Source organism: Tinamus guttatus, unplaced genomic scaffold (genome assembly GCF_059628265.1).
Source record: "Tinamus guttatus ecotype Peru unplaced genomic scaffold, ASM5962826v1 Tinamus_guttatus_pri_ptg000643l, whole genome shotgun sequence".
Classification (NCBI taxonomy): Eukaryota; Metazoa; Chordata; class Aves; order Tinamiformes; family Tinamidae; genus Tinamus; species Tinamus guttatus.
Window position 1 is genome coordinate 676,889 of NW_028289177.1, and position 22,530 is coordinate 699,418.

At 68.7% G+C, this 22,530-nt stretch overlaps 5 protein-coding genes across 6 annotated transcripts in view; 2 read left to right on the forward strand and 3 right to left on the reverse strand.

Annotated features, from left to right (window-relative positions):
• Window positions 1–8,233, forward strand: part of COMP (cartilage oligomeric matrix protein) — an 89,811-nt gene extending 81,578 nt beyond the window's left edge. Inside the window, exon 20 of the mRNA XM_088535709.1 lies at window positions 8,219–8,233. The gene's annotated coding sequence lies outside the window, so the exon portion shown is untranslated. The remainder of the gene's footprint in view (window positions 1–8,218) is intronic.
• TMEM59L (transmembrane protein 59 like) lies at window positions 4,649–7,607 on the reverse strand. Its single transcript, XM_088535757.1, has 8 exons — window positions 7,461–7,607; window positions 6,910–7,015; window positions 6,719–6,813; window positions 5,764–5,910; window positions 5,537–5,630; window positions 5,072–5,162; window positions 4,855–4,972; window positions 4,649–4,770 (listed from the first exon to the last, which is right to left on the reverse strand). The coding sequence occupies exons 1-8, from the start codon at window positions 7,605–7,607 to the stop codon at window positions 4,651–4,653; spliced, it is 918 nt and encodes a 305-aa protein (XP_088391883.1). The 3' UTR covers window positions 4,649–4,650.
• A 2,902-nt stretch (window positions 8,234–11,135) lies between the features above and the next one.
• CRLF1 (cytokine receptor like factor 1) lies at window positions 11,136–16,934 on the forward strand. Of its 2 annotated transcripts, none has more exons than XM_088535707.1 (8): window positions 11,136–11,413; window positions 14,188–14,466; window positions 14,956–15,085; window positions 15,464–15,633; window positions 15,715–15,872; window positions 15,947–16,115; window positions 16,190–16,368; window positions 16,897–16,934. In XM_088535707.1, exons 1-8 carry the CDS (start codon window positions 11,350–11,352, stop codon window positions 16,918–16,920), a joined length of 1,173 nt encoding a protein of 390 aa, XP_088391833.1. In that variant the 5' UTR covers window positions 11,136–11,349; the 3' UTR covers window positions 16,921–16,934. The 2 variants fall into 2 exon arrangements, with proteins under 2 accessions (XP_088391833.1, XP_088391832.1); XM_088535706.1 differs by having other exon boundaries at window positions 11,226–11,413; window positions 16,190–16,372.
• Window positions 16,935–17,565: 631 nt separating this feature from the next.
• Window positions 17,566–20,200, reverse strand: REX1BD (required for excision 1-B domain containing). Its single transcript, XM_088535701.1, has 5 exons — window positions 20,160–20,200; window positions 19,582–19,658; window positions 18,276–18,480; window positions 17,976–18,064; window positions 17,566–17,692 (listed from the first exon to the last, which is right to left on the reverse strand). The coding sequence occupies exons 1-5, from the start codon at window positions 20,160–20,162 to the stop codon at window positions 17,620–17,622; spliced, it is 447 nt and encodes a 148-aa protein (XP_088391827.1). The 5' UTR covers window positions 20,163–20,200; the 3' UTR covers window positions 17,566–17,619.
• A 503-nt stretch (window positions 20,201–20,703) lies between these two features.
• Window positions 20,704–22,409, reverse strand: UBA52 (ubiquitin A-52 residue ribosomal protein fusion product 1). The gene is made up of 4 exons (XM_088535760.1): window positions 22,291–22,409; window positions 22,134–22,220; window positions 20,990–21,092; window positions 20,704–20,801 (listed from the first exon to the last, which is right to left on the reverse strand). The coding sequence occupies exons 1-4, from the start codon at window positions 22,391–22,393 to the stop codon at window positions 20,708–20,710; spliced, it is 387 nt and encodes a 128-aa protein (XP_088391886.1). The 5' UTR covers window positions 22,394–22,409; the 3' UTR covers window positions 20,704–20,707.
• Window positions 22,410–22,530: the final 121 nt, after the last annotated feature.

The following is a 22,530-nucleotide window of genomic DNA, read 5'->3' on the forward strand; positions in this document are numbered from 1 at the left end:
ATCAGGGGTCCGCGATGCCCCCGAGGGACCCGTCATGGTCCCGCGGGCCACGCCAGGCTGGTGTCATCGGTGTCCCCGGTGTCCCCTGTGTCCTCGGTGTCCTTGTCCTGACACCGGGTCCCCCGGCCGCAGGGTGATGGCCGGCCCTGGCACCCCCCCCCCCATCTCCCTTTATCCCTGCAGGTGCCATCTGGGCCACCAAGGTGGCCAAGGCACCATCCCCGCAGCCAGGCTGGCCATTCCCACCCTTCCCAAGGCTCAGCGGATCCCGGTGTGCCAGCTTTCCCTGGAAAGGCCATGTGTGCAGGAGCAGCAGTACCCTCCAGAGGGTGCCCTTTTGTTGTCACAAATTGCAGGTTTGAGTTTTATTCTTTCCCCCCGCCCCAACCATTTCCTTTCCTGCCGCATCCCGGACACATGGTCGGCATCAGCAGTGGCCCTTCCCAAAGTGCTGCCGGCCCGTGTAATCTGCAAAGCCGGGACACATCTGGAGAGATGCGAGGGGGCCGAGGGCATTGCAGTTGTCGCTGGGAATCCGGGAATTCTTCATGGCACGGCCGGTGCCAGCCAGCACGGGCGAAGCGCTTTGATTTCCCATGCCTCAGTTTCCACATCCGCACAAGGCAAGCAGGGAATGTGTGCATGGGAATAAACACGCTTAGAAAGCCATGAAAATGCTCTTTCAAGTTAGCCGGATGAAAACTTCATGTTCTGCACTTCTACACTTCAAGGGGAGGGATCTGTTTTCAGAGAAGCTCTGTATTTTTCTTATTTAAACCTTCTAAATCTGCTGGAGCATTAAAAGAAAAAAGTATTTGGCATTTCCACAGCACATGTCATTCCCAGCTCCAAATGCATTTTACAGACATTCATTAATTAAGCCTCATAAAACCTTTGGGAGAGAGGAAAGCCGTGCTTATTAATTCGGTTTTTGTATTGCCGCGGCGTACGGAGACCCCAGCCAAGACCTTGGGGCCCTGTTATTGCAGACACCTACGCGGCGGTGGAGATGTCAGCACGTCGAAGCACCGAGTTATCAGGTCGGGTTATCAGGTCCCCCGTCCCTGCTTCGCCCCAGGGCTCGGTGCGATTCCTGGGGGCTCCTGCAGCCCCTCGAGCGCCGTTTTCCTCGGAGAGCGTCTCCACTTCGTTTTTAGGCATTTCCCTTTCTCCCAGGCTACGTTTTACAGCCTTGACTCCACGGCCTGCACAAACACCCTGCTCTAAAAGGCACTTTCGCTTGATTTTTTTTTATTCATGACTCCGTTTGCTCTGTGCAAAGTCATAAACCAAGCGGTCCTGCCGTGCTGCCCGGTGCCGGGGGGCTCCGCGCGTCGCAGCTGGGAACGTTTCCCCTCCGCGTCCCTGCAGGAACAACCGGGCTGCGCCGTGTGCTGGGAATGCCTCACGTGTTCCCCAGACCCCAGTTAAACTGAACCCCGCAAGGTCTCTCCAAGCATGAAAAAATGCATTTATAAGATGCTGGAAGGAAGATGTTTTCCATAACTCCGCTCGTGACCAGGCGTGCTGACTCGTGTCACGCGGAGAAAGAACCAGAGGGGAGTATTTCATGTTATTCCATATCACGGATGGGATTTTATCTCTCACAACAGATCCAGAAACTTTTTAGCTGCAGTTATTGTTTTATTTTATGGGCCATTTGATATTTGTTTTTATTTCTCTTCATTATTCGTTGAGTGCACTTAGTCCCTTCCCCAAGGAGCTTGCCTTATATCTAAGGTGATTTTTATGGCCCGTGTTAGCACAGCGCCTGAGTAACTCGCGCAACTCCAATATATTTATCCCCCCACACAGCGTATGGGGCCGCGCTGTTATTCCTACCGTGGAGCTCCTTGTAATACCAGGTGTTCAACTCGCTGGGTTAAAGACGGGAGAACGGGCCCCAGAAAAAGCAAAAAACACCAAACGATTTACGTTCTTTCCGGTCTTCGTTTGAAGCCCTCGGCATGTGCCCCAGTGTTATTTCCCTTTCTTTGCTCTTTTTGCCCCAGGAAGCGCGGGCTGGCAGCGCCGCTCCTCGCCGCGAGCCAAGGCCGGGCGCAGCACAGGCCTCCGCCAGCTGCGGCTGCAAAATCTGCGTCCAGCCCTGTGAGACGAATGATCAAACGGGAGCTGGCGGCGCGGGCGAGAGGAGCCGGCCCGGAGCGGCGCCGGGCACCGCGCGGCAGGGATGCTCCGACACCGCGAGCCCAGCGCCTCCGCGAGGCTGCCCGTGTGCCCGGGCATCGTCCGGCATCATCCCTGCGGCATCGTCCGGCATCATCCCTGCGGCACCGAGCGCTTCCCGGCGGCTCCGGCACCTGGACGCAGCGGTCGGTGCCGCACTCGCTTTGGCAAAGCGGCCGCCAACCGAGCTGGCCGCGCTCCTCACCCACAGCAGAAACAGGGCCACGAAGCCGCGCCGGGAGGCCAGCGTTCCCGGGAGCCGTGCCGCCCCGGGAATGGGAAAGGCGCCTCCCTTGGCGGCGGGCCGGCCGCGGAGCCGCTCCGGTGCCGGCCGCGGATCCGGCGCGGCAGCTGCGCCCGCCCCGCCAGCGGCCTGGCACTCCGCTCCCGCGTGCGAATGGGGAAAATCATTTGGCTTCGTTAACACCCCCCCCTTCCCGCCGGGTCCCTCGAGCCCCGCTGGAATGTGCGTGGTAGGGACAGAACCAATCCCATTAGCACCAGCAGATTGGTTTTCATGGGGCTTGGCGGCGGCCAAGGCGCCTGGCCCGCGCGGGGACAGTCCCCTGCTCGCAGGGCAGCACTGCCCGCTGCTGCTCCAGGAGCCGCTCCAGGCTCCGTCCCTCGGGCTGCGCGTCCCTCTCCGATGTCCTGGCACCAGGACGGACCCCCAGGCCCGGCCGTCCCCCTTTGGCCGCCTCCCCAGTGGCGATTTCCTCGCGCCCTGCGGATGCGCAGGAGGCACCCGGGGGTGCCGGCGGCTCCGGCGCGGGGGGACGAGCGGGGGCCACGGTGGCTGCGCTCCCTCACGCAGCTCCTTGTTTGGACGCGGCTCGCGCCGGCGTCCCGCTGCGGCCGGTGGGAGAGCGGGGCCACGGCTCCCCCCGGCCGGGGCCGCCACCGCCACCGCCTCGTCACCGTCACCTCCTCATCACCGCCACCTCATTGCGCAGCAGGCGCGGGCGGCACGAGCGTCCCCAGGGGCCCCGCTGGCTCCGAGGCCCCGCTGGGCTCCCGCAGCGCTCAGGAACGCGGCTGCAGGCCCGGGCGCGAGCGGCGGCGCTTGGCACAGCGCGGCGGCACCGCGGCGGGCGGGCGCCGCGCCAGGGCACGCGCGCGCCGCGGGGGACAGGTGCGACGTGCCCGCGCGCGGCACCTCCGCACGGGCGGGCGGCCGGGGCGCACGGTGCAGCAAGACGCGCGGGAAGCAGCGGGCGCGCGGGATCGCGTGCGCGTGCAGGATCGCGCACGTGCAGGATCGCGTGTGCGTGCAGGATCGCGCGCAGGATCGCGCACATGCAGGATCGCGTGCGCGTGCAGGATCGCGGCCGCGCGCACGTGCTCGCGTGCAGGCATCCTCCCCCGTGCAGGCATCCCGGCCCCAAGCTGGGTTTGGCCTCGCTCTGCAGAACAGCCCAAATCGGGAAGCCAGGCCTGTCTTGGCGGCTTGCAACGCCGGGATCGGAACCACGACCACGGATCGAAGGAACCACAGCTGCTGCCAGGACTGGCACAAACCTTTATTCCTCCTCCTCCTCCTGCTGTGCTCCTGGAGCTGCGTCGGTTCTTTTTCACCAAATGGGTGGCATTTTGCCCCAACATGTGGCTCCGCGGCCACTCTCACCCCAGCCATCGCCAGGCTCCATCCCACGGCCCCACGGACACGGATTCTCCAACCCGAGCGGAGCTGCCAAAATGCCACGGCGGGAAGGGAACCCCCAGCCCGTCCCCCCGATCTGTTGCACGTGTGACAGTGACAAGGAGCAGCACAGAAGCACCCGAGCGAGCGGGGACACCGAAGGACGGGGTGTCAGGGAGCAGGTTACCTGCACAGGGGCACCCAGGGCAACTCAGAGCACACAGGGACGCAGGGAATCGAGGGATGGAGAGCGGTGGCAGGGGAGACCCGTCCCCACCAGGGTGGCACTGGGTGTCCTCGGCACCCGGAGCGGGAGCCCAGCCTGGAGGGGACCTGGGATTTCCCACCTCCTGCCGGGGTTCGGGTGCATCCCAGGGGCAGCCTCGTCCCCCTGTCTTGGGCCTCGCTGCCTTGGGGACACGGGGCTGGCCCGTGGGTGACCGCAATGTTGTCACCTTGCGGAGCCTCGGTCTGGGGCTGGCCTGTGGGGGACCCCAATGGCATCACCTGGATGCAGGTCCCCGGGGGCCAGGGCTGGTGCCAAGGAGGCTGCAGAGCCAGGAGGGGCCGGAGCTTCCCCGGGAAGGGGGCGGCTGGAGCCAGCGCTGGGCACGGCGGGAGCCGGAGCCGCCGCTCCCCGCGGCTGCCGACGCCAAATCCATTCGCCACGTCCCGGCTCTGGAATTCCCAGCGCCGGAGCCCGCGGGGAGCCCAGCCCGGCGCCGCAGCGGTGCCCACGGCGCCTCCGCCGCGGAGCAGCCGCAGGGGCTCCCACTCCGGCCCTGCGGCGGGAGCCGCGCGCGGTGCCGGGGCGACGGGGGCGGCTACAGCAGCGTCTTGTCCAGGCGGAGCGGGGGGCGGGCGGGCGCCGCGGGGCGCAGCGGGACGGCCAGGACGGGCGGCAGCGCCGCGGCCCCCGCCGGGCCCTCCTGGGCCCCGAGCGGCTGCGAGAGAGCCCGGGGGGTCGGCGCGGCGGCGGCACCGCAGCGGGACCCCCCGTGACGCTCGTGTCCCCCGTCCCCCCGTACCTGGGTGCGGACGTGCTGCTCGGGGGCCGTGACGAGGCTGGCGCAGCTCAGCCACAGCATCACCGCGATGGAGAGGAGGAGGCAGGCGGCCAGGATCCAGCGAGGAAGGCCCGAGCGCCTGCAAGCCGCCCCCCCGCGCCAAGGGCATCATCGGCACCGCGGGGACCGGGACGGCGGCCGCCCCGCGGAGCGGCCCCGCGGCGCCGCCTGCCCCTACCTGGCCATGCAGCCCAGCAGGTCGTGCTCGGGCGGCGGGGGCTCCGCGCGGCCCCCCGGCTCCGCCGCGTCCGGGCCCCTGTGCCGGGTGCCTGCGGGGGAGGCGGCGCTGAGCCGGCTGCGGCCGTCCCGTCCCATCCCCGTCCCCATCCCCGTCCCATCCCCATCCCCGTCTCCATCCCCATCCCCGTCCCCGTCCCATCCCCATCCCCATCCCCGTCCCCGTCCCCGTCCCCGTCCCCGTCCCATCCCCGTCCCCGTCCCCATCCCGTCCCCATCCCCGTTCCCGTCCCCATCCCCGTCTCCATCCCCATCCCCATCCCCGTCCCGTCCCATCCCCATCCCCATCCCCGTCCCCGTCCCCGTCCCCGTCCCGTCCCTGTCCCCGTCCTGTCCCGTCCCCGTCCCTGTCCCCGTTCCCGTCCCGTCCCCGTCCCCGTCCCGTCCCCGTCCCCCCGTCACGCACCCACGCGGGGGCCGGGGCCCGGCCGCGGCCTCTCCGCTCGCTCCAGCTGCTCCGCCGGTGCCTCCGGCACAGGGTACTCCAGTTCCGGCTGCGACTGGCACCGAGAGAGGAGGAGGAGGAGGATGAAGGGCGGTCAGTGAGGGCGGCCCGGTCCCACCGGCAAAGCGGAGGCCTCCGGCCCATCCGCGCCAGCACAGGGATGCTCCAGAGCAGCGTCGCGGCCCTACCTGGAAAACCAGCACTTTGCCGTCATCCGCCTGCAGGGAGAAGGTCCAGGTGGAGGAGATGAAGCTCTGGGCAGAGCTGACGATGCCGGAGCACAGGGTGGAGAGCAGGTCGACCACGGAGAAGGGCCCCGGCGCCAGCCCCCGGCTCTGCAACGCGCCGGGCTCAGCGGCGGCCCCCGCGCGCCCCGGCCCCATTCCCGTCCCCATCCCGACAGATGCTCCGTGCGGCGGCGATGCCGCGGGCACTGCTCCGCTGGCAGCGGCCCCTGCCCCGGATTCTTGGCTGCGGCCGCGGGTTGTTATTTTTAAAGCCTCCTCGCTGGAATCTGCTTGGCCGCTGCTGCCGCTGCCTCCCAGCATTTTCCGACAGCCCCTCGCACGGGCAGGCCGGCAAACAGGAAACAAACAGGTCGGATTCTGCGGCTCGAGCTGGGCTCGGCTGCGGAGCCGCCTGCCCTGGGCACCCGGCGCGGAGGCCGAGCGGAGGCCGCGGGGCGCAAGGGGAACACACAGGCTCCGGGGCCACCGGCCGCTCCAAAGGGATGCGGCGACCGCTCCAAAGGGATGCAGTGGCCGCTCCATTGGGATGCAGTGCCTGCTCCGATGGGATGCAGTGGCCGCTCCACTGGGATGCGGTGCCTGCTCCGATGGGATGCGGCGGCCGCCAGCAGTGCTCACGAGTGGGAGGTGCGGGATTTTGCCAGGTCCTCCCGCTGCTTCCTCCCAGCATGAAGCCTCCCCAGGCCGCGCAGGGCCAAAAGGCCCCACCTTGGGCCAGAGCCTAATTTAATTAACTGGGCAAAAGTTGAGTTAATTAAACGTAGGAGGGAGAGTGTTGCTGATTGCTGGAAAGGAGAACAGCCCCGGCCGGGGGGTCTGCAGGGCCAAACCTTTCCCGGGGGCTGCGGCCCCGCTCCGTAAGCAGCGTTGGGGGACACGGGGTCCCGACCCCCACCTGCTCCGGGCCGCTCTCCGCCGGGAGCTGCTGCTGGCGGCAGCCGCTGGCGCAGCCGAGCTGCTCCTGGGCTCGGCCGTAGGCTTCGGCACAGGCTGCGGGCGGGAGGGGACGGCGTGAGCGGCTCCCCGGAACCGCGGGACGGGGAATCGCGGGAGCCGCCGGCTGTGCCGGGGCCGCCAGCGCGTTACCTGCTTCGCACTGGGCTCTGGTGGCGTCGAGCCCGGCGCCGGCGTCCACGAAGTGACAGATGGAGAACAGCCGGCAGCCCCGGTAACAGGCGTTGAGAACCGCGTCCTGGCGGCGGGAGGAGGAGGAGGGCCCGGGCTGGCGCGAAGCAGGGCCCGGGACGCAGCCGGCACGCGGGTCCCCGCCAGGACTGTCCCCAAGGAGGTGACAGGGCCCGGCGGGGTTCGCACTGGGCATTGGGGTCACCCTCGTCCCCGTCCCGCCGTGCGGCCCTGCGGGCAGCTGTGGGTGATGGCACCGGGGGCTCCGCAGGGCGGCTGCCACCACCGGGACACCCCGAACCGGGGGCAGCTGCTGCCGCCCGCCCCGGGCAGAACCGAACCGGGCAGAACCGAACGGAACCGCTGCCCCCCCCCCGCCCCGCCCCGGGCCTCCCTCCCGCGGCAGCGGCGGCTGCGCGGGGCCGCCGGGACCCGCGATGCTCGCGGCCCCCCCGCCCGGTGCCGCCGGTGCCGCCCTCCCCCCGCCGGTGCCCGCGCCCCGCGCCCCTCACCGCGGCGTCCCGGCGGGGGAGGCTGCGGCCGCAGCGCTCGCGGCAGCCGCCCGTGTCGCCGAGCTGCGGCGCGAAGGGGTCGCTGGCGGCGGCGGCGACCAGGGCCAGGCCGAGGGCCAGCAGGGCCGGGGGCGGCCGGGCCGCCATGGCGCGGAGCGGAGCCACCGCCGCCACCGCCGCCGTGACGCGCCGTGCGCCGGGCGGGGGCGGCCGCGCCGGGGGGGCCGCCGCAGCGATGCCGCAGCTCGGGCGGCACCGGAGGAACCCCCCGCCGCGGGGAACGGGGACGGGGGGGACGGGGACGGGGGGGGACGAGGGGGGACGGGGACGAGGGGGACGGGGTGAAGGTGCCACGGGGGGGCGCGGGGGGACGGGGGGGCGGGACACGGGGGGTGTCGGGGGCTGGAGGACGCAGGGGGAGGGGGGTGGCACTGGGCTTGGGATGCAGGTGGATACAGGAAGTGGGGGAACAGGGATGCAGGAGACAGGGATGCATGGACAAGGATGCAGGGAGACAGGAATGCAGGAGACAGGGGTGTAGGAGACGGGGGTGTGGGGGACAGGGACGCAGTGGGACAAGGATGGAGGGAGACAGAGATGCAGGGGGACAGGGCACGCGGGAGGATGGGGTTGCACAGGGATGGGGGACAGGGAATGGGAGATGCAGGGGCACCGGGGCTGCGGGGAGCCCTGGGGCTGCAGCTGGTCCAGGAGGCGCATGGGGACCCCGGGGCCGCCCCGGCCTGGTGGGCGCACAGGGACCCGCTGCCCCGACCGGCAGAGTGGGGCCGGGGCCAAGCAGCATCCCGGGATGCAGCAGCTCCGTGTTGGAGCAAGGCCGGTCCAGCGGGCCGCACATTCCTGCGTGATTATCCGGCAGCGCCGGGAGCGCACGAGGCCGCCGGGCTGGGGGCGGCCGCGCTCTCCCCGCTCAGCGACAGCCAAACGCTGCCGGGAGGGGTAGAGGACGGGACAGAGGCTGCAGGAGCTGCTGGGCGAGCGCACGATCCAGATTTACAGCCTTGATTTTACGGGTTCGGAGGGCACCGGGTCTGTCACCTTGGTGGCTGTCACCGCCAGGCCCATTAGCATTATTTATGGCAGCAGCGATGGGGTTGCAGCGGCGAGGAGGAGGAGGAGGCCGGGGCCTTCGCTCGGCTTCGCCCGTAATGGGGACCACATGGCCGGAGCCGGCGCCGCAGCCTCCTTCCCTCCGTTCATCCAAGCGGGGCTGGGGGTGCCGGTGCCAGGCGGGATCCCGCCCGTCCACCCCTTCCCACCGCTTGGCTCCTGGCCAAGGTGCCGCCCGGCCGCCCCGTTGAGACGCGGCCGCGGAAATGGGAGACACTGGGAGCTGGCGCCGGAGATCCCGGCACAGCGGCCGGGGCAGCGCGGGGGTCCCGGCGGGGCCGGGCCCGGGGCGCTGGGGGCCCCGCGGGCTCCTGCGCTCCGCACCTGCCTGCAAGATGCCTGGCGCGAGCCGGCCCCGCGCTCCCCGCATTCCCGCGCCGTTTAATAGCCAAAGCCTTCCCAGGCCATAATATTCCAGTTGGCAAATATTTGCTGCCGGGGAGTTCCCGGCCCTCCCTCCTCCTCCCACCCCTCTCCAGAAACACTCGATGCTCTTTTTTTCCCTCGCGTTCGGCGCCAGCGACCTACATTTCCCTACATTTCCTCGGGGCGCCCGCGCGGCTCCCTGCCCGGCCCCGGCACTCCGGCACCCGCCTCGGCCCTTGCTGCACATTCCCCTCCGCTCCCTCTGGATCCGCGGGCACCTCCAGGGACTGTTTGCTCTTCCCATGGCCAGCGCGGTGCCCGGGCACCGCGGCCACCACGAGGATGCTCTCGCGCGAGGGGCGGCACGGCAGGGGTTAAGCGGGTTATAAATTACCCACGGAGGGGGAAATGTTGCTGGGAAGGACGCAAAGCCAACCCTGCCTGCCGGATTCTTTGCATTTCTAGCCGCTTTATTTTTCCCACAGGTCACTTTAAAAGGATGCAGACAGTAAGACGCAGAGCTCCGCTGCGGCTTTCCCGGGGCTTTTTTCTGCGTTGGCCTTTTGGGTTGTTGTTTTTTACACCCCAGCCCTGGAGCCAGATGCTCGCGCCGTCCAAGGACTCCGCGGAGTGAGCTCTGCCTGGGAACCGCAGCCCCTGGATTCACCCGGGACACCGGGCCCAGCACGGGCCGGCGCGGCCAGGGCAGCGGGACCCGCTCCAGGCTCCGCGTTGGGATCCCGGCTCCATGCCGGTGTCTCTGGGCGTTCTGCAGGCGAGGGCGAATCCCGGCCCTGGGAAGGGAGGCGGCCGCAGCGCCAGGACGGAGCCCTCACGCGCTCGGCGCTTTAAAGGTCACTGTCAAAGGGCAGCGGGAACCGCATCTGTTTCCCGCCGGCCGCACTGACTCAGAGCGAGCGGCGAGCGCAGCGCCGGCATTCCCGGCATCGCCCCGTCCTGCCTCTGGCACCGGCCCCCGCTCCCTGCCGAGGCCGGGGATGCAGGATGCTGCAGGGTGGCCCATGAGATGGGGCACGTGCCACCCTCGCCGTCCCGGGGGTTTCATCCCCATCTCCCAGCACGCGGGTGGGAAAGTGCATGGAGCAAACCGGGAATGCGCTGCCTTTCCCGGCCTGTCTCCTGAAACAAATGGCCTGGCCAAGCTGCTCTTTGATCCAGGTGAAAAATGGGGAGGCGCCGCCGTGGTCCCTGCCGGGGATGCAGAGGGGGGAGAAGCAGATGTGGGGGGGAGGCAGCGGCCGCCGGCCCAGGTGCCGTGTGGGGCAGGTGGGCGCCGGGACGGCCCAATCCGTGTGCCAGGGGAAGCTCTTCCGTGTGCCCCCTCGTGCTGCTCCCGCTCGGAGAGGGGCTCCCCCGCGAGCCCCTTCCCAGCTGCGATTCCCTGTGCCAGCCTCGGGCTGACATCTCCCGTGCTGCGCGGCTCCCCCGGGCTGACATCGTTTGGGAAATGTCAGCAAAGACAAATCAGAAGCTCCCCCAAAGCCACTGGATATTGGGTTAAAAAAATGCATTGTGTTTCCTCTGCATTGAAATCCGGGCATCCCCTTGGAGGAGGCAGCGACTGGACCCTCCTGTGGTGCCAGGGCAGCTCAAACCTCACTGGCCGCCCCGGGGTGCCCGTGGGGGGGCACACCAGTGTTCCCCCCCCCGTTCCAAAGCTCCTCACGCTTCAGCGATTCCCTGCCCCGACGGCAGCTCTCTCCCCCTGCACAGGGACCCCCATCGCCCCGGACGCTGCAGGAGAGACAGGGAAGAGCAGATGGAATTGGGACCATCGGGATTAGAAGGATGGGGGGGAGTTGTGCCCAGGAGGGAAACGGGCGGCGGGGGCCGCCCGGGGGCTCCCCCTCCCCTTTCGCTGCCCGGCGGGATCAGCGGGCCCGGGGGCTCCCGGCGGGATCGCGGCTTCCCGGGGCCGCTCTGTCCCGTTCGCGGGGGGCCGGTCCCGGCGCAGCGCCGAGAGCGGCCGGGGAGCGGCGGCGGCGGCGGCCCCGGGGGCGCGGGAGCGGCCGGGAAGGCAGCGCATGAGTCACCCGTGGGAAGGCGGCTCTTACGCACCTACCGCGGGGCTGGGGGGGAGCGGGGCACTGCGGGGGGGTGCGGGACATCGCGGCCGGGCGCGGACACGCGTGGGCGCCGCAGGCCGGGGACCCCGCGCGGCGGGGCGGAGGGCGACGGGCCCGGACGCCGGGGCCCCGGGTCGGTGCCTTTCTGCCCCCCCGGGGGCGGTCCCGGGCCGGGCGGGGCGGGGCCAGGGCGGCATTTAGGGCTTTGGCAGCCGGGGCCGCTCAGACTCGCTCGGGCCCCCGCCGGCCGCGTCCGCGCGCTCCGCCGTCCCGGGCCCCGACGGGCACCGGAGCCGGTGCTGGCCATGCTGCTCCTGGCGCTGCTGCTGCCGCTCTGCGCGCGCCCGCTCCGCGCCGAGCCGCTCGCCTGTGAGTACCGGGCGGCTCCCGCAAGGTGGGCGCCCCTCGGGGCCCCGGCGGGGATGGAGGGACGGGGGGGTCCCCTCTGCCGGGGCCGCCGCTCGTGGGCGGCCGCGCCGGGGGCAGCCCCGGGCGCTCCTCGGGGCTCGGCCCCACCGGGAGCCGCTTTAGCCCCCGCGGGGGGGTGGGAGCCCCCCCTTCCTCTGCTCCCCGCGCGATGGGCAATGGCGGCCCCCCCTTCCCCCCATAGCGAGCACCAGGGCCCCCCTCTCCTCTGCCCGCAGAGAACAATAGGGAAAGGTCCCCGTGTCCCCCGGAGCGGCCGGTCCCCCCGCCGGGAGCGCGGGCTGCCCCCTCCCCGGCCGGAGAACAATAGAGCCCCCCACCTCTGCCCGAGAACAATAGAGCCCCCCCTGCCCGGGCCGCCTCCCCAGCCCCCTCCTGCCGCAGAGAACAATAGAGACCCCCCCGGAGAACAAGGAATCCCCCTTCCCCATCCCGAACAACGGGAGCCCCCCGGACAAGGGGACCCTCCGGGATGGGGGTTTGGGGCAGCGCTGCCCTTCGGGGACTCGTGCCCTGAGGCAGCGAGTTGGGCTGAGCCACCTGTGGGCTGAGTCCAGCTGGTCTCAGCCTGGCAGATGAGGGCGGCCGCAGGGCTCCCTCCCTGCCCTGTCCCCCTTGCCCCGTAGCCCGGGACAAACCCCATCCCGCAGCAGGAAGCTCGGCTTCCTCCTGGCCACGGGAACGTCTCGAGGCGACGCTGGCCGCAGTGCCGGGAAAGCCGGCGGCTCCGGCACCGGGATGCTGCGGGATCGACCCGTTCCCACACTGCCCTGTCCCGCTGCTTGGAGCCGGGGGAAGGATCCAAGAGCAGCGCTTGGAGCAGGGATTCCCGGGGGAGTCAGAGCCGGAGCAGGAAGGGAAAATCCCCTCCGAAAGCCCCGTTGCAGGAGCCTCGGCAGCGAGGCCGCGTCCCAGGAGCCCCGCGCCGGGCGCTTCCCAGGCACCACAGGGTTAATCCCGCTGGCAATTCACCCTGGGGCAATTTGGGATGGCGCCGAGGCTCCCTGCGGTGCAGGGGGGACAGCCAAACCCGCTCCATCCCAACACCCCGACCTGCACCCGGACCCTCGGAGCAGCCGGGGCCGTGTGAGAGCGGGGACGAGCGTCCGTCCCGCTCGGCCCTGCCGCAGCCCCTGGGCTCTTCCTCACTCCCATCCCGCCCGGATCTGGGCAGGAAAAATGCCCTGGAGAGAAGCGCAGTAGAGGGAAGCGCACGGGACCGGCGGCCGCTCCGACCGCGTTGCTCGCGGCTTCGCGGCGCTTTGAGCGCGTTTCTCCTCGCAGCACTCGCCTTTTGTTCCCCTTTTTGCTCTCTTTTGGATTTTCTTCTTCCTTTTTTTATTTTTATTTTTTTCCCCCAAAATCTTCTGCAGGTCTTAATAAATCCTGAACCGCTCTCGGCCGTATTTTATCGGTGGGTTTCTCCTTTGCTTTCTCGGCCGCTTACAGCACCGATATAAAAATAAAATGAAACCCGGCCGTTGGCAAGAGAAGCGCAAACGTCCCCGACACCTTGGAAATGTGGTTTTACTTTATAGCATTACTTAGCACCTGATCAGCGTTTTTTTCCTTTTTAAATAGGAAAGCAATAAACCTTCCAGCAGGTATTTTGGGTTGGGAGCTGCACATTCCTCCCGCGCGCTGGGTCTCTCCGGCCCTTTCCTCTCCTGGGCTGCGAACTTCACACTTTTCCCTTTTAAAACACATGTTTGGTGTTGGGAGCATGCGGAGAAGGGGGGAAAAAATTGCTTTGTGGGGGGAAAAAATGGCTCTGCAGCTTGGGGAGCGCCTGGTTTATGGCACTAGGAGGGGTTTTGAGTGCTGTTTGGGTTAAGATTTGCTAGAATTAGGGCCCAGCGCGTTGGGGCTCCCGCGCGGCGCCAGCTCCACCGCTCTCCTCCGGCTAATGGAGCCGGATGCTCCCGGGGCCGCTCCGGCCGCGTCGGGGCTCGCGCTCCGGCCCATCCCGGCGGAGGGGCCGCTCCGTGCGGGAAGCGGCCGCCGGGGCCGGGGTCGCGGCGCTCGCCGGGCGGTAATCGGGGTGAGGGCGCTGGCACGCGCGGCCGAACGGGCCGATAAGGGTGATGGATGGGAGGACGGAGCTGCGCTTGCCCTGCCGCTTCCATCCCCTTTTCTTTCTCTTTTTTCCCCTGCTCCCTCCTGCTGCGATCCCGTTTCCAGCCCCGCACTTTGCAAAAATAAACTGGCTGCCTTTGAAGCCCCTCCATGGAGGCAGCTCCACGTTCGGCTCACTTTTTTTTTTTTTTCTTTTTTTTCTTTTTTCCTTTTCCCTGGAGGAAAAAAAAAAAAAAAGAAGCCCAAACCGCACTTCTCCTTTCCCTTTTTCCCCCTCCAAACTAAATAAAGGGGATGGTGGTGGCAGCTTGTGCTCGGGAGTGGGGGGCTGCCGTGGGGGTGGAAGGCAGAGGATAACAGAAAAGGCGGCTTCCGTGGTTGCTCCCACAAACATTTTCCTGGAGGAAAGGGGGGAAAAAGATCTCTGCAGCCATGCCTGCGGAAAACCCCTTTGTATTCCCAAAAAGATGGAGCAGCTGGGGAGCACCCCCATATCACGGACATTCCCCATCACTGGAGCAAGCGGCAGCAACGGTCCAGGACCCCTGTGGCCGAGCCGGCACTTTGGGCTCTGCCGGGGGGCTCCGGCCGGGATTTTTCCATTTTTTTTCCTTTTTTTTTCCCCCTTTTTCCCGCTGCAGACCCCGCCGTCATCTCCCCGCAGGACCCCACGCTGCTCATCGGCTCCTCGCTCACGGCCACGTGCACGGTGAGCGCCGGCTCGCGCCTGCGCGCCCAGGACCTGTACTGGACGCTCAACGGGCGCCGCCTGCCCGCGGCCTCCTACGCGGCGCTGGGGGCCACCACGCTCAGCGTGGCCCTCGCCCGCCTCAACGGCTCCAAGCAGCAGTCCGGGGACAACCTCGTGTGCCACAGCCGCGACGGCGGCATCCTGGCCGGCTCCTGCCTCTACGTCGGACGTACGTCGTGCCGCCGCCGCGCACGCTGCTGCTTTGGCACTTCTGCACAGTCTTTTTTTGCACTTTTGCATTTTTTCACTTTTTTTGTGCTATTGCAATTTTTTTGTGCATCTTTGGGTTTTCTGCATTTTTGCACTTTTGCTTTTTTTTTGCATTTTTGTGCGGTTTTTGCAATTTCACACTTTCACAATTTTTTGCCCTCTTTTTTTTTAATTTCTTGCACTTTTGTCTTTTTTTTTTTTTTCCTTTTGCACTTTTGCATTCTGGCCTTGCTGGGGGGCAGCCCCCATTCGCCTGGGGCTGGGGCGGGTTATTATCAGTCACGGGGAGCGAGCGGAAGGGAGCACCTGCCCTGGGGCGCTGCTGGCAGCAGGATTAACGCCCGGATTGACACCGGGGGTGGCGTTTTGGGGCAAAACGGGGCAGGTCGGGGCAGGGCGGCGCTGAGCGTGGGCCGGATTCAGCGCAGCCGCCGCTCTCCTCCTCCAGTGCCTCCTGAGAAGCCGGTGAACATCTCCTGCTGGTCCAAGAACATGAAGGACCTGACGTGCACGTGGGCACCGGGCACCGAGGGGGAGACCTTCCTGCACACCAACTACACCCTCAAGTACAAGCTCAGGTAGGGCTGTTGTCCGCGGGGCTGTCGCACAGCCGCTCTTCCCTCTGCGGTTCCCGGGGGTTGTGAATCTCCCGGGATTGCTGTGGTCCTGCTGCATGGCCGAGGGTCCCATAGGATTCCTGTGGTGTCACGGGGTCCCTTGGGGCTGTTGAATGGTCCAGGTTCCCCTGGGATGGCTGGTGGCTCCTGGGGTGCTGACGCATGGCTGCTGTTCCCATGGGATTCCCGGGATGCCGTCGCACAGTTACGGGTCCCTCGGGGCTGTTGCATGGCCACAGATCCCTCGGGATGGCTGCTGGCTCCCGGGGTACCATCACCCAGCCGTGTATCCCGGGGGCCGTTGCTGCTCCGCGGCTCCCACGGGCTGCGTTCCCGCAGGTGGTACGGCCGCGACAACACGTGCCAGGAGTACCACACGGCCGGGCCCTACTCCTGCCACATCCCCAAGGACCTGGCGCTCTTCACGCCCTACGAGATCTGGGTGGAGGCCTCCAACCGCCTGGGGGTGGCCGTGTCCGACGTGGTCATGCTGGACATCCTGGACGTGGGTGAGCGCGGGGGTGACACGAGGCCATCCCGGGGGACACGCGGGATGGGGGGGGTCCCGGTGCCACCGTCACCTCCCGCAGTGACCACGGACCCGCCGGCCGACGTGCACGTGAGCCGCGTGGGCGACCTGGAGGACCAGCTGAGCGTGCGCTGGAGCTCGCCGCCCGCACTCAAGGACTTCCTCTTCCAAGCCAAGTACCAGATCCAGTACCGCGTGGAGGACAGCTCGGAGTGGAAGGTGGGGTGAGGACGGAGCGGGGGGTCCCGGCCCGCGGTGTCCCCCGTCCCCGCGCTGCCCGGCCGTCCCTGCAGGTGGTGGACGACGTGGGCAACCAGACGTCCTGCCGCCTGGCCGGCCTGCGCCCGGGCACCGTCTACTTCGTCCAAGTGCGCTGCAACCCCTTCGGCATCTACGGCTCCAAGCGCGCCGGCATCTGGAGCGACTGGAGCAACCCCACGGCCGCCTCCACCCCGCGCAGCGGTGAGTGTCCCCGCTGCGTCCCCCCGCGCGCGCCGGGGACGCCGCGGGGGTCCCAGCGGCACCGTGTGCCGCAGAGCGCGCGGCGGGCGGCTGCGAGCCCAAGGGCGGCGAGCAGAACAGCACCCTGCGGCGCGAGCTCAAGCAGTTCTTCGGCTGGGTGAAGAAGCACGCGTACGGCTGCTCCAACCTCAGCATCAAGCTCTACGACCAGTGGCGCGTGTGGCTGCAGAAGTCGCACAAAGCACGGAACCAGGTAGGTAAGGACCCTTTTCGCTCTTGTTTCTCCCGTCCCCGCTGCCGGCGCAGGGTGGGGACGGTGCGGGGTGACGATCAGGGCCGTGGGGACCGCACGAGGATGCTCGGGACCGCGATGGCCCAGGGCCACGCTGGGGAACCAGGGTACCTGTGAGGGGACGGGGGGTGCTGGGGATGGGGGATGCTGGGGACAGGGACACCCCAGGGGGGATGCTGGGGATGGGGACACCGCGGGGGGATGCTCAGTACGAGGGCTGTGGGTGCCCAGGGAGGGCGGTTGGGGGTGACGCTGGGGACCAGGGTGACACGAGGCAGCGCTCAGCGGCTGGGGACAGCACAGGGTGTCACACAGAATCCGGGCACCCCTGGGGGACGCTCAGGGCGAGGGGCCGGGGGGTGATGCCTGGGGACCATGGTGCCATGGAGGGATTGCTGGGCCCTCGAGGGGGCCGCTCGGGGCCGGGGCACCCACGGGTGCCGGGGCAGCCGGCCGCGGCCTCGACGCAGGGCTGCGCTCTCCTTGCAGGTGCTACCCGGAGATAAGTTGTAGCCCCTGCAGTGCCGAGCGCCGGCGGGACGGCGGCCGGCGGCGCCCGCCCGGAGCCCCCCGTGTCCCTGCCGGGGCGGCCGGCGGCTCCGCGGCCCCCGGGGCCAACGTGTCCCTGTCCCGGGGGGGCTGCCCGGGCCGCGGCGGGGGCCGGGGGGCCGCGATGCAGCTCCCGGTGCCGGTGCCCGCGGGGCCGTGGGCCGGCGGGCGCGGAAGGGGCGTCCGGCCCCGGCGGAGGCCACGGGGCTTCGCCCGGTGCCTGCGCTCGTCTTGATTCAAAGCAGCCTCTTTTTTTGGTTACATTTCAGTCAATTAGGAACAGATTTGAGCTTAATGCCAATAAACCGCTGCAACCCCCCCTCGGGGCCTGCGTCAGCCGAGCGCGCGGGGACGGGGACGCGGCGGGCAGCCAAGGGCTCGTGCCGCCGCCGCCAGCGCGCGGGGCCGCACCGGGGGCCGCGCGCACCCGCGCGACCGCCCCCATCACCCCCCGAGTCAGCCCCCTTCACCCCACACGCCTCAGCCGGTGCCAGGGCCGTGTTTATTGGGGGGTCTCTCGCATGGGGTGCCCCTCTGCACCGGGTGATGCCCCGGCGGGAGCTGCAAGGCCGCCCGGGCACCCGCGTCCCGCCGTGGGGCTGAGCGGGGCCCCATGGCACGGGCAGCGCCGGGCCCCTCGCGCGGCTCCCCCGGGGACACCCATCACTCGGCTTCTTCCGAATCGTACTTGAGGTCCTGGAGAATTTCGCTGATTGCCTCAATGGTTTTAATTAGCCTAGGAGAGCGGATGGAAACTATAAATAAAGCGCATATGGAGCGTATTAGCCGGGCCGCCTCGCCTGCCCCGCGCTGTTTATGAAACACTCGGCCCCGGGCGGCGGCCGGGCCCGCGGCACCCCCGGCGCGGTCGGAAGCGCCGGCTGGGCCCCCGCGGGGCCGCGCGCGGGCAGCCCCTCCGCTTCCCTGGGGTCCCCGTGTCCCTTTTCCCAGGGGACGTTAAGGTGGGAGCTGGTCCCGGCCCCCTCCACGGCCGTCGGGTCCCCTCTGTTGTCACCTACTTGTGTTTGAGCTCCCGCACCTCCTGCTGATGGGCGTCCACGCCGGGCTCGTCCTGCGCGCGCTGCCGGGCCAGCTGCAGCTGCGCTGTCTGCAGGGTGACAACAGGACACTGGCTCTGTCCCCAGCCCGGGCACCATCCCCTTCCTCATCCCAATCCCCCTTCTAGCCTTGGTCCCTATCCTGGTTCCATTCCCTATCCCGATCTCCACACTGCTCCTGGTCCCCATCCCAGTTCCCAGGGCAGGCCCCAGCCTGGTCACGGTCTCCGTGGTGGCTCCGCTCCCCACCGCGGTCCTCACCAGCTGCAGCTTCTCCTGCTCGCGCTCCTGGATGCGGACGAGGTGCTGGGCGAGCTCGGGGCGGCCGAGCTGCTCGCGCAGCCGCCGCTCGATGCTCAGCACCTCCCGCGAGATGCCCCCGAAGGCCACCGTGAGCTCGTGCACCAGCTGCCGGTAGCGGGGGAAGTCGTAGTGCGGCGCGGCGCTCAGGTACGCGCGGTGGCCCCTGGGGACGGCCGGGACGGGGCTGGACACGGGACCCGGGCACCGAGCCCCAAAGTGCCCAGAGCTGCCCCCCCTCCCCTTGGTGGCCCTCCCCCTGTGGCCACTTTTCCCGGGAAGGGCTCACTAGCCCCTGGGCAGCTTAACCTGCCTGCTCGCCCACATGGGGCTCTTTGGCCACGCAGGGTTTTTTGGTGCCGTTTTGGGTTGGTTTGCCAGCCCCGCACGTAAATCATCCTGTGTGCGCTGCTCAAATGGGATGCAGGGCCCAGGGTGCTGCGTCCTGCTGCCAGCTGGAGCTCGTCAGCCTGCATGGCATGGCCAGGGCTGCGGGATGCAGGGATGTGGAATGCCGGAATGCAGGATGTGGGATGCGGGCTGCCCAGCTGTGGAGCGTAGGGATGCAGGATGTGGGATGCGGGATGCACGATGTGGGATGCGGGATGCATGGCTGCTGGCTGTGGGGTGTAGGGATGCTGGATGCAGGACTGCAGAATGTGGGATGCAGGATGTAGGATGCGGGCTGCATGGCTGCCGGCTGTAGGGATGCTGGATGCAGGATGTGGGATGCAGGATGGGGGCTGCAGGATGCAGACTGTAGGGATGCAGGATGCTGGATGCAGGACGGGGGCTGCAGGGATGCAGGGATGCAGGCTGCAGGGATGCAGGCTGCAAGGCTGCAGGGATGCGGGCTGCAGGATGGGGGCTGCAGGGATGCAGGCTGCAGGGATGGGGGCTGCAGGATGCAGGATGGGGGCTGCAGGGATGCAGGATGGGGGCTGCAGGATGCAGGCTGCAGGGATGCGGGCTGCAGGATGTGGGATGGGGGCTGCATGGCTGCTGGCTGTAGGGATGCTGGATGCAGGGCTGCAGGATGTGGGATGCAGGATCGGGGCTGCAGGGATGCAGGCTGTAGGGATGCGGGCTGCATGGCTGCCGGCTGTAGGGATGCTGGATGCAGGATGTGGGATGCAGGATGGGGGCTGCAGGATGCAGACTGTAGGGATGCAGGATGGGGGCTGCAGGGATGCAGGATGGGGGCTGCAGGGATGCAGGCTGCAGGGACGCGGGCTGCAGGGACGCGGGCTGCAGGCCGCACACTCACTCCTCGAGCAGGCGGAAGGCCTCCACGCGCTCGCCCTGCAGCCGGTAGAAGCGCCGCAGCAGCGTCTGCGCCGCCGCCTCCGCCTGCGGGGAGCCGGGAGGGCGGCCCGGGCCCGGCCGGAGCCCCCGCGTGAGACCCCGGCCCGGCCCGCGGGGGCCGGTGCCGGTCCCGGCGTTCCCAGCTCCCCAGCCGGCACCGGGAGCGGCCGGACCCGGCACCGCGAGCAGGGGCTGGGCCGGCACGGACCGCCCCCCCGCGCCAAGGCAGCACCGGCACCTCCCACTGCCCCCTCCCACCCACGTGGACCGGTATCGGTACCGCCCCCACCCCCCTGCGCACGAACCGCCCCCCCGCTAGCCCCGTGCACGGGGATCGGTACCGGGAACCCCTCTCCCCGCCCCCAACCCCGTGCGCACGAACCGCAACCGGGCCCCACCTCCCCGCCCGGACCGGAACTCGACCGCCCCCAGCCCCGCGCGCACGAACCGGAACCGGCTCCTGCCCCGCGCCCGCGCAGAGCCGCCCCCCCCCCCCCCCCCCGCCCGGTGCCGGTGCCGGTTCCGCCGGGCCCCGCTCACCATGTCCCGCGGTGGCGACCGGGGCGCGCGGGCCCGGCCGGGGGCGGAGCCAGGCGCGGCCCCGCCCCCTGCAGGCCCCGCCCCCTGCAGGCCTCGCCCGGTACCACCAACATCCCCCGGTACCGCCAATACCCCCCTCGGCGGCCCCAGTAATCCCCGGCACTCACCTCTGAACCCCCCTAAACCTCCCCTGCACCCCCAATACTTCCCGGAACCGCCCTGGTACCGCCAATACCCCCCGGTACCCCCAACAGCCCCCCGGTACCGCCAATACCTCCCAGTACCACCAATACCCCCCGACACCCCCAGTACTCACCTCCAGTCCCCCCTAAACCTCCCCCGCGCCCCCAATACCCCCCGGTACCGCCCCAGCGCCCACCCGGTACCGTGGAGCGCCCTGACCCGTCCCGCTCACACACACGACACCGCACACACACTGCGAGGCTTTATTGACCGCGCGCCCGCGGAGCGGGGGACACGGGGGGACACCGGGGGACACGCTGGGGACGTGTCCGGGACGCGGCGCGGACCCGTCGGAGGCGGCGCCGCTACTTGACCTTCTTCTTGGGGCGCAGGTTGTTGGTGTGGCCGCACTTCTTCTTGCGGCAGTTGACGGCGCGGGGGTGCAGGCGGGCGTAGCACCTGCGGGGCGACGGCGGCGTTTTCCCGGGATCGGGGCGGGCTCCGAGCACGGATAACCGCCGTGAGCAGCGGGAAAACAGCCCCGTTCCCAAGCCCGGCAGCTCCACGACTCCCTGCAGGGACGTCTGGAGCTTCCCGCGCGGCTCCGGGGGCAGGAAAGGAGGGACAAGGGGAGCGGGGGCACCTACTTGCGGCAGATCATCTTGTCGCAGTTGTACTTCTGCGCCAGCTGCCGCAGCGACGGCTCGATGATGCCCCCGCGCAGGCGCAGCACCAGGTGCAGCGTGGACTCTGCGCGGGACGGAGCCGCGTGAGCCGCGCAGGGACACGCGGACACCGCGCGGGGACACGCGGACACCGTGCGGGGACACGTGTGGACACACGGACACAGCATGTGGACATGTGGACACCGCGCGGGGACACACGGACACAGCGTGGGGATACGTGTGGACACACGGACACAGCATGTGGACATGGTGTGGGGACACGTGGACACACGGACACGGCATGGGGACATGTGTGGACACACGGACACAGCATAGGGACACGTGGACACCGCGCGGGGACACACGGACACAGCGTGGACACACGGACACAGTGTGCGGACACGGTGTGGGGACACGCGGACACCGCGCGGGGACACACGGACACGGCATGGGGACATGTGTGGACACACGGACACAGCGTGGGGACACGTGGACACAGCGTGGGGATACGTGTGGACACACGGACACCGTGTGGGGACACGTGTGGACACACGGACACGGCGTGGGGACACGTGTGGACACACGGACACAGCGTGGGGACACGTAGACCCAGCGTGGGGACACGCAGACACTGCACGGGGACACGTGCGGACACACGGACACAGTGTTGGGACATGCAGACACTGCATGGGGACATGTGTGGACACACGGACACGGCGTGGGGACACGTGGACACGTATGGACACATGGACGCTGCATGGAGTCACTCATATGAACACATGGACGCCGTGCAGAGCCGCACGTGGACACACAGACTGTGTGGAGCTGTGTGTGGACACACGGACACCGTGTGGAGCTGTGTGTGGACACACGGACACCGTGTGGAGCCGCTCGCACGGACACACGGACACCGTGTGGAGCTGTGTGTGGACACACGGACACCGTGTGGAGCCGCTCGCACGGACACACGGACACCGTGTGGAGCTGTGTGTGGACACACGGACACCGTGTGGAGCTGCTCGCACAGACACACGGACACCGTGTGGAGCTGTGTGTGGATACATGGACACACGGACACCGCGTGGAGCCGCACGCGGCCGCGTGGACGCCGCGCGGACACCGCTACCTTTCTGGATGTTGTAGTCGGACAGCGTGCGCCCATCCTCCAGCTGCTTCCCCGCGAAGATGAGGCGCTGCTGGTCGGGCGGGATGCCTGGGGGGGACACGGGGGTCAGGGCGCGCGCGGGGGCCGGGCGCGCGGGGGCCCCTCCCGGCGCCGCTACCTTCCTTGTCCTGGATCTTGGCCTTCACGTTCTCGATGGTGTCGCTGGGCTCCACCTCGAGGGTGATGGTCTTGCCCGTCAGCGTCTTCACGAAGATCTGCATCTTGGCGCCGTCTGCGGGGGGGTGTCACCGCATGGCACCCGGGGGACCCCGCACGGGCCCCGGCGTCCGGGACCCCCCGGACAAGGGCCCCAAGCCCCGCACCCCGCCCAAAGTGCCCCCCCCCCGCCCCGGGGACC

Excerpts from the sequence above, each read along its gene's own strand:
- TMEM59L (XM_088535757.1), bottom strand. The coding sequence starts at position 7,607 with ATGGCGGCCCGGCCGCCCCCGGCCCTGCTGGCCCTCGGCCTGGCCCTG. Across the intron at positions 5,911-6,718 it reads CGGAGAGCGGCCCGGAGCAG|AGCCGGGGGCTGGCGCCGGG; the intron begins GTGGGGGTCGGG and ends GGCGCGTTGCAG. Across the intron at positions 4,973-5,071 it reads CTGCTGGGCTGCATGGCCAG|GCGCTCGGGCCTTCCTCGCT; the intron begins GTAGGGGCAGGC and ends GGCGGCTTGCAG.
- CRLF1 (XM_088535707.1), top strand. The coding sequence starts at position 11,350 with ATGCTGCTCCTGGCGCTGCTGCTGCCGCTCTGCGCGCGCCCGCTCCGC. Across the intron at positions 11,414-14,187 it reads CCGCGCCGAGCCGCTCGCCT|ACCCCGCCGTCATCTCCCCG; the intron begins GTGAGTACCGGG and ends TTCCCGCTGCAG. Across the intron at positions 15,873-15,946 it reads AGGACAGCTCGGAGTGGAAG|GTGGTGGACGACGTGGGCAA; the intron begins GTGGGGTGAGGA and ends CCGTCCCTGCAG.
- REX1BD (XM_088535701.1), bottom strand. Across the intron at positions 18,481-19,581 it reads GCCTTCCGCCTGCTCGAGGA|GGGCCACCGCGCGTACCTGA; the intron begins GTGAGTGTGCGG and ends GGCCGTCCCCAG. Across the intron at positions 18,065-18,275 it reads AGCAGGAGAAGCTGCAGCTG|ACAGCGCAGCTGCAGCTGGC; the intron begins GTGAGGACCGCG and ends GTCACCCTGCAG.
- UBA52 (XM_088535760.1), bottom strand. The coding sequence starts at position 22,393 with ATGCAGATCTTCGTGAAGACGCTGACGGGCAAGACCATCACCCTCGAG. Across the intron at positions 22,221-22,290 it reads CAAGATCCAGGACAAGGAAG|GCATCCCGCCCGACCAGCAG; the intron begins GTAGCGGCGCCG and ends TGTCCCCCCCAG. Across the intron at positions 21,093-22,133 it reads CGACTACAACATCCAGAAAG|AGTCCACGCTGCACCTGGTG; the intron begins GTAGCGGTGTCC and ends CGTCCCGCGCAG.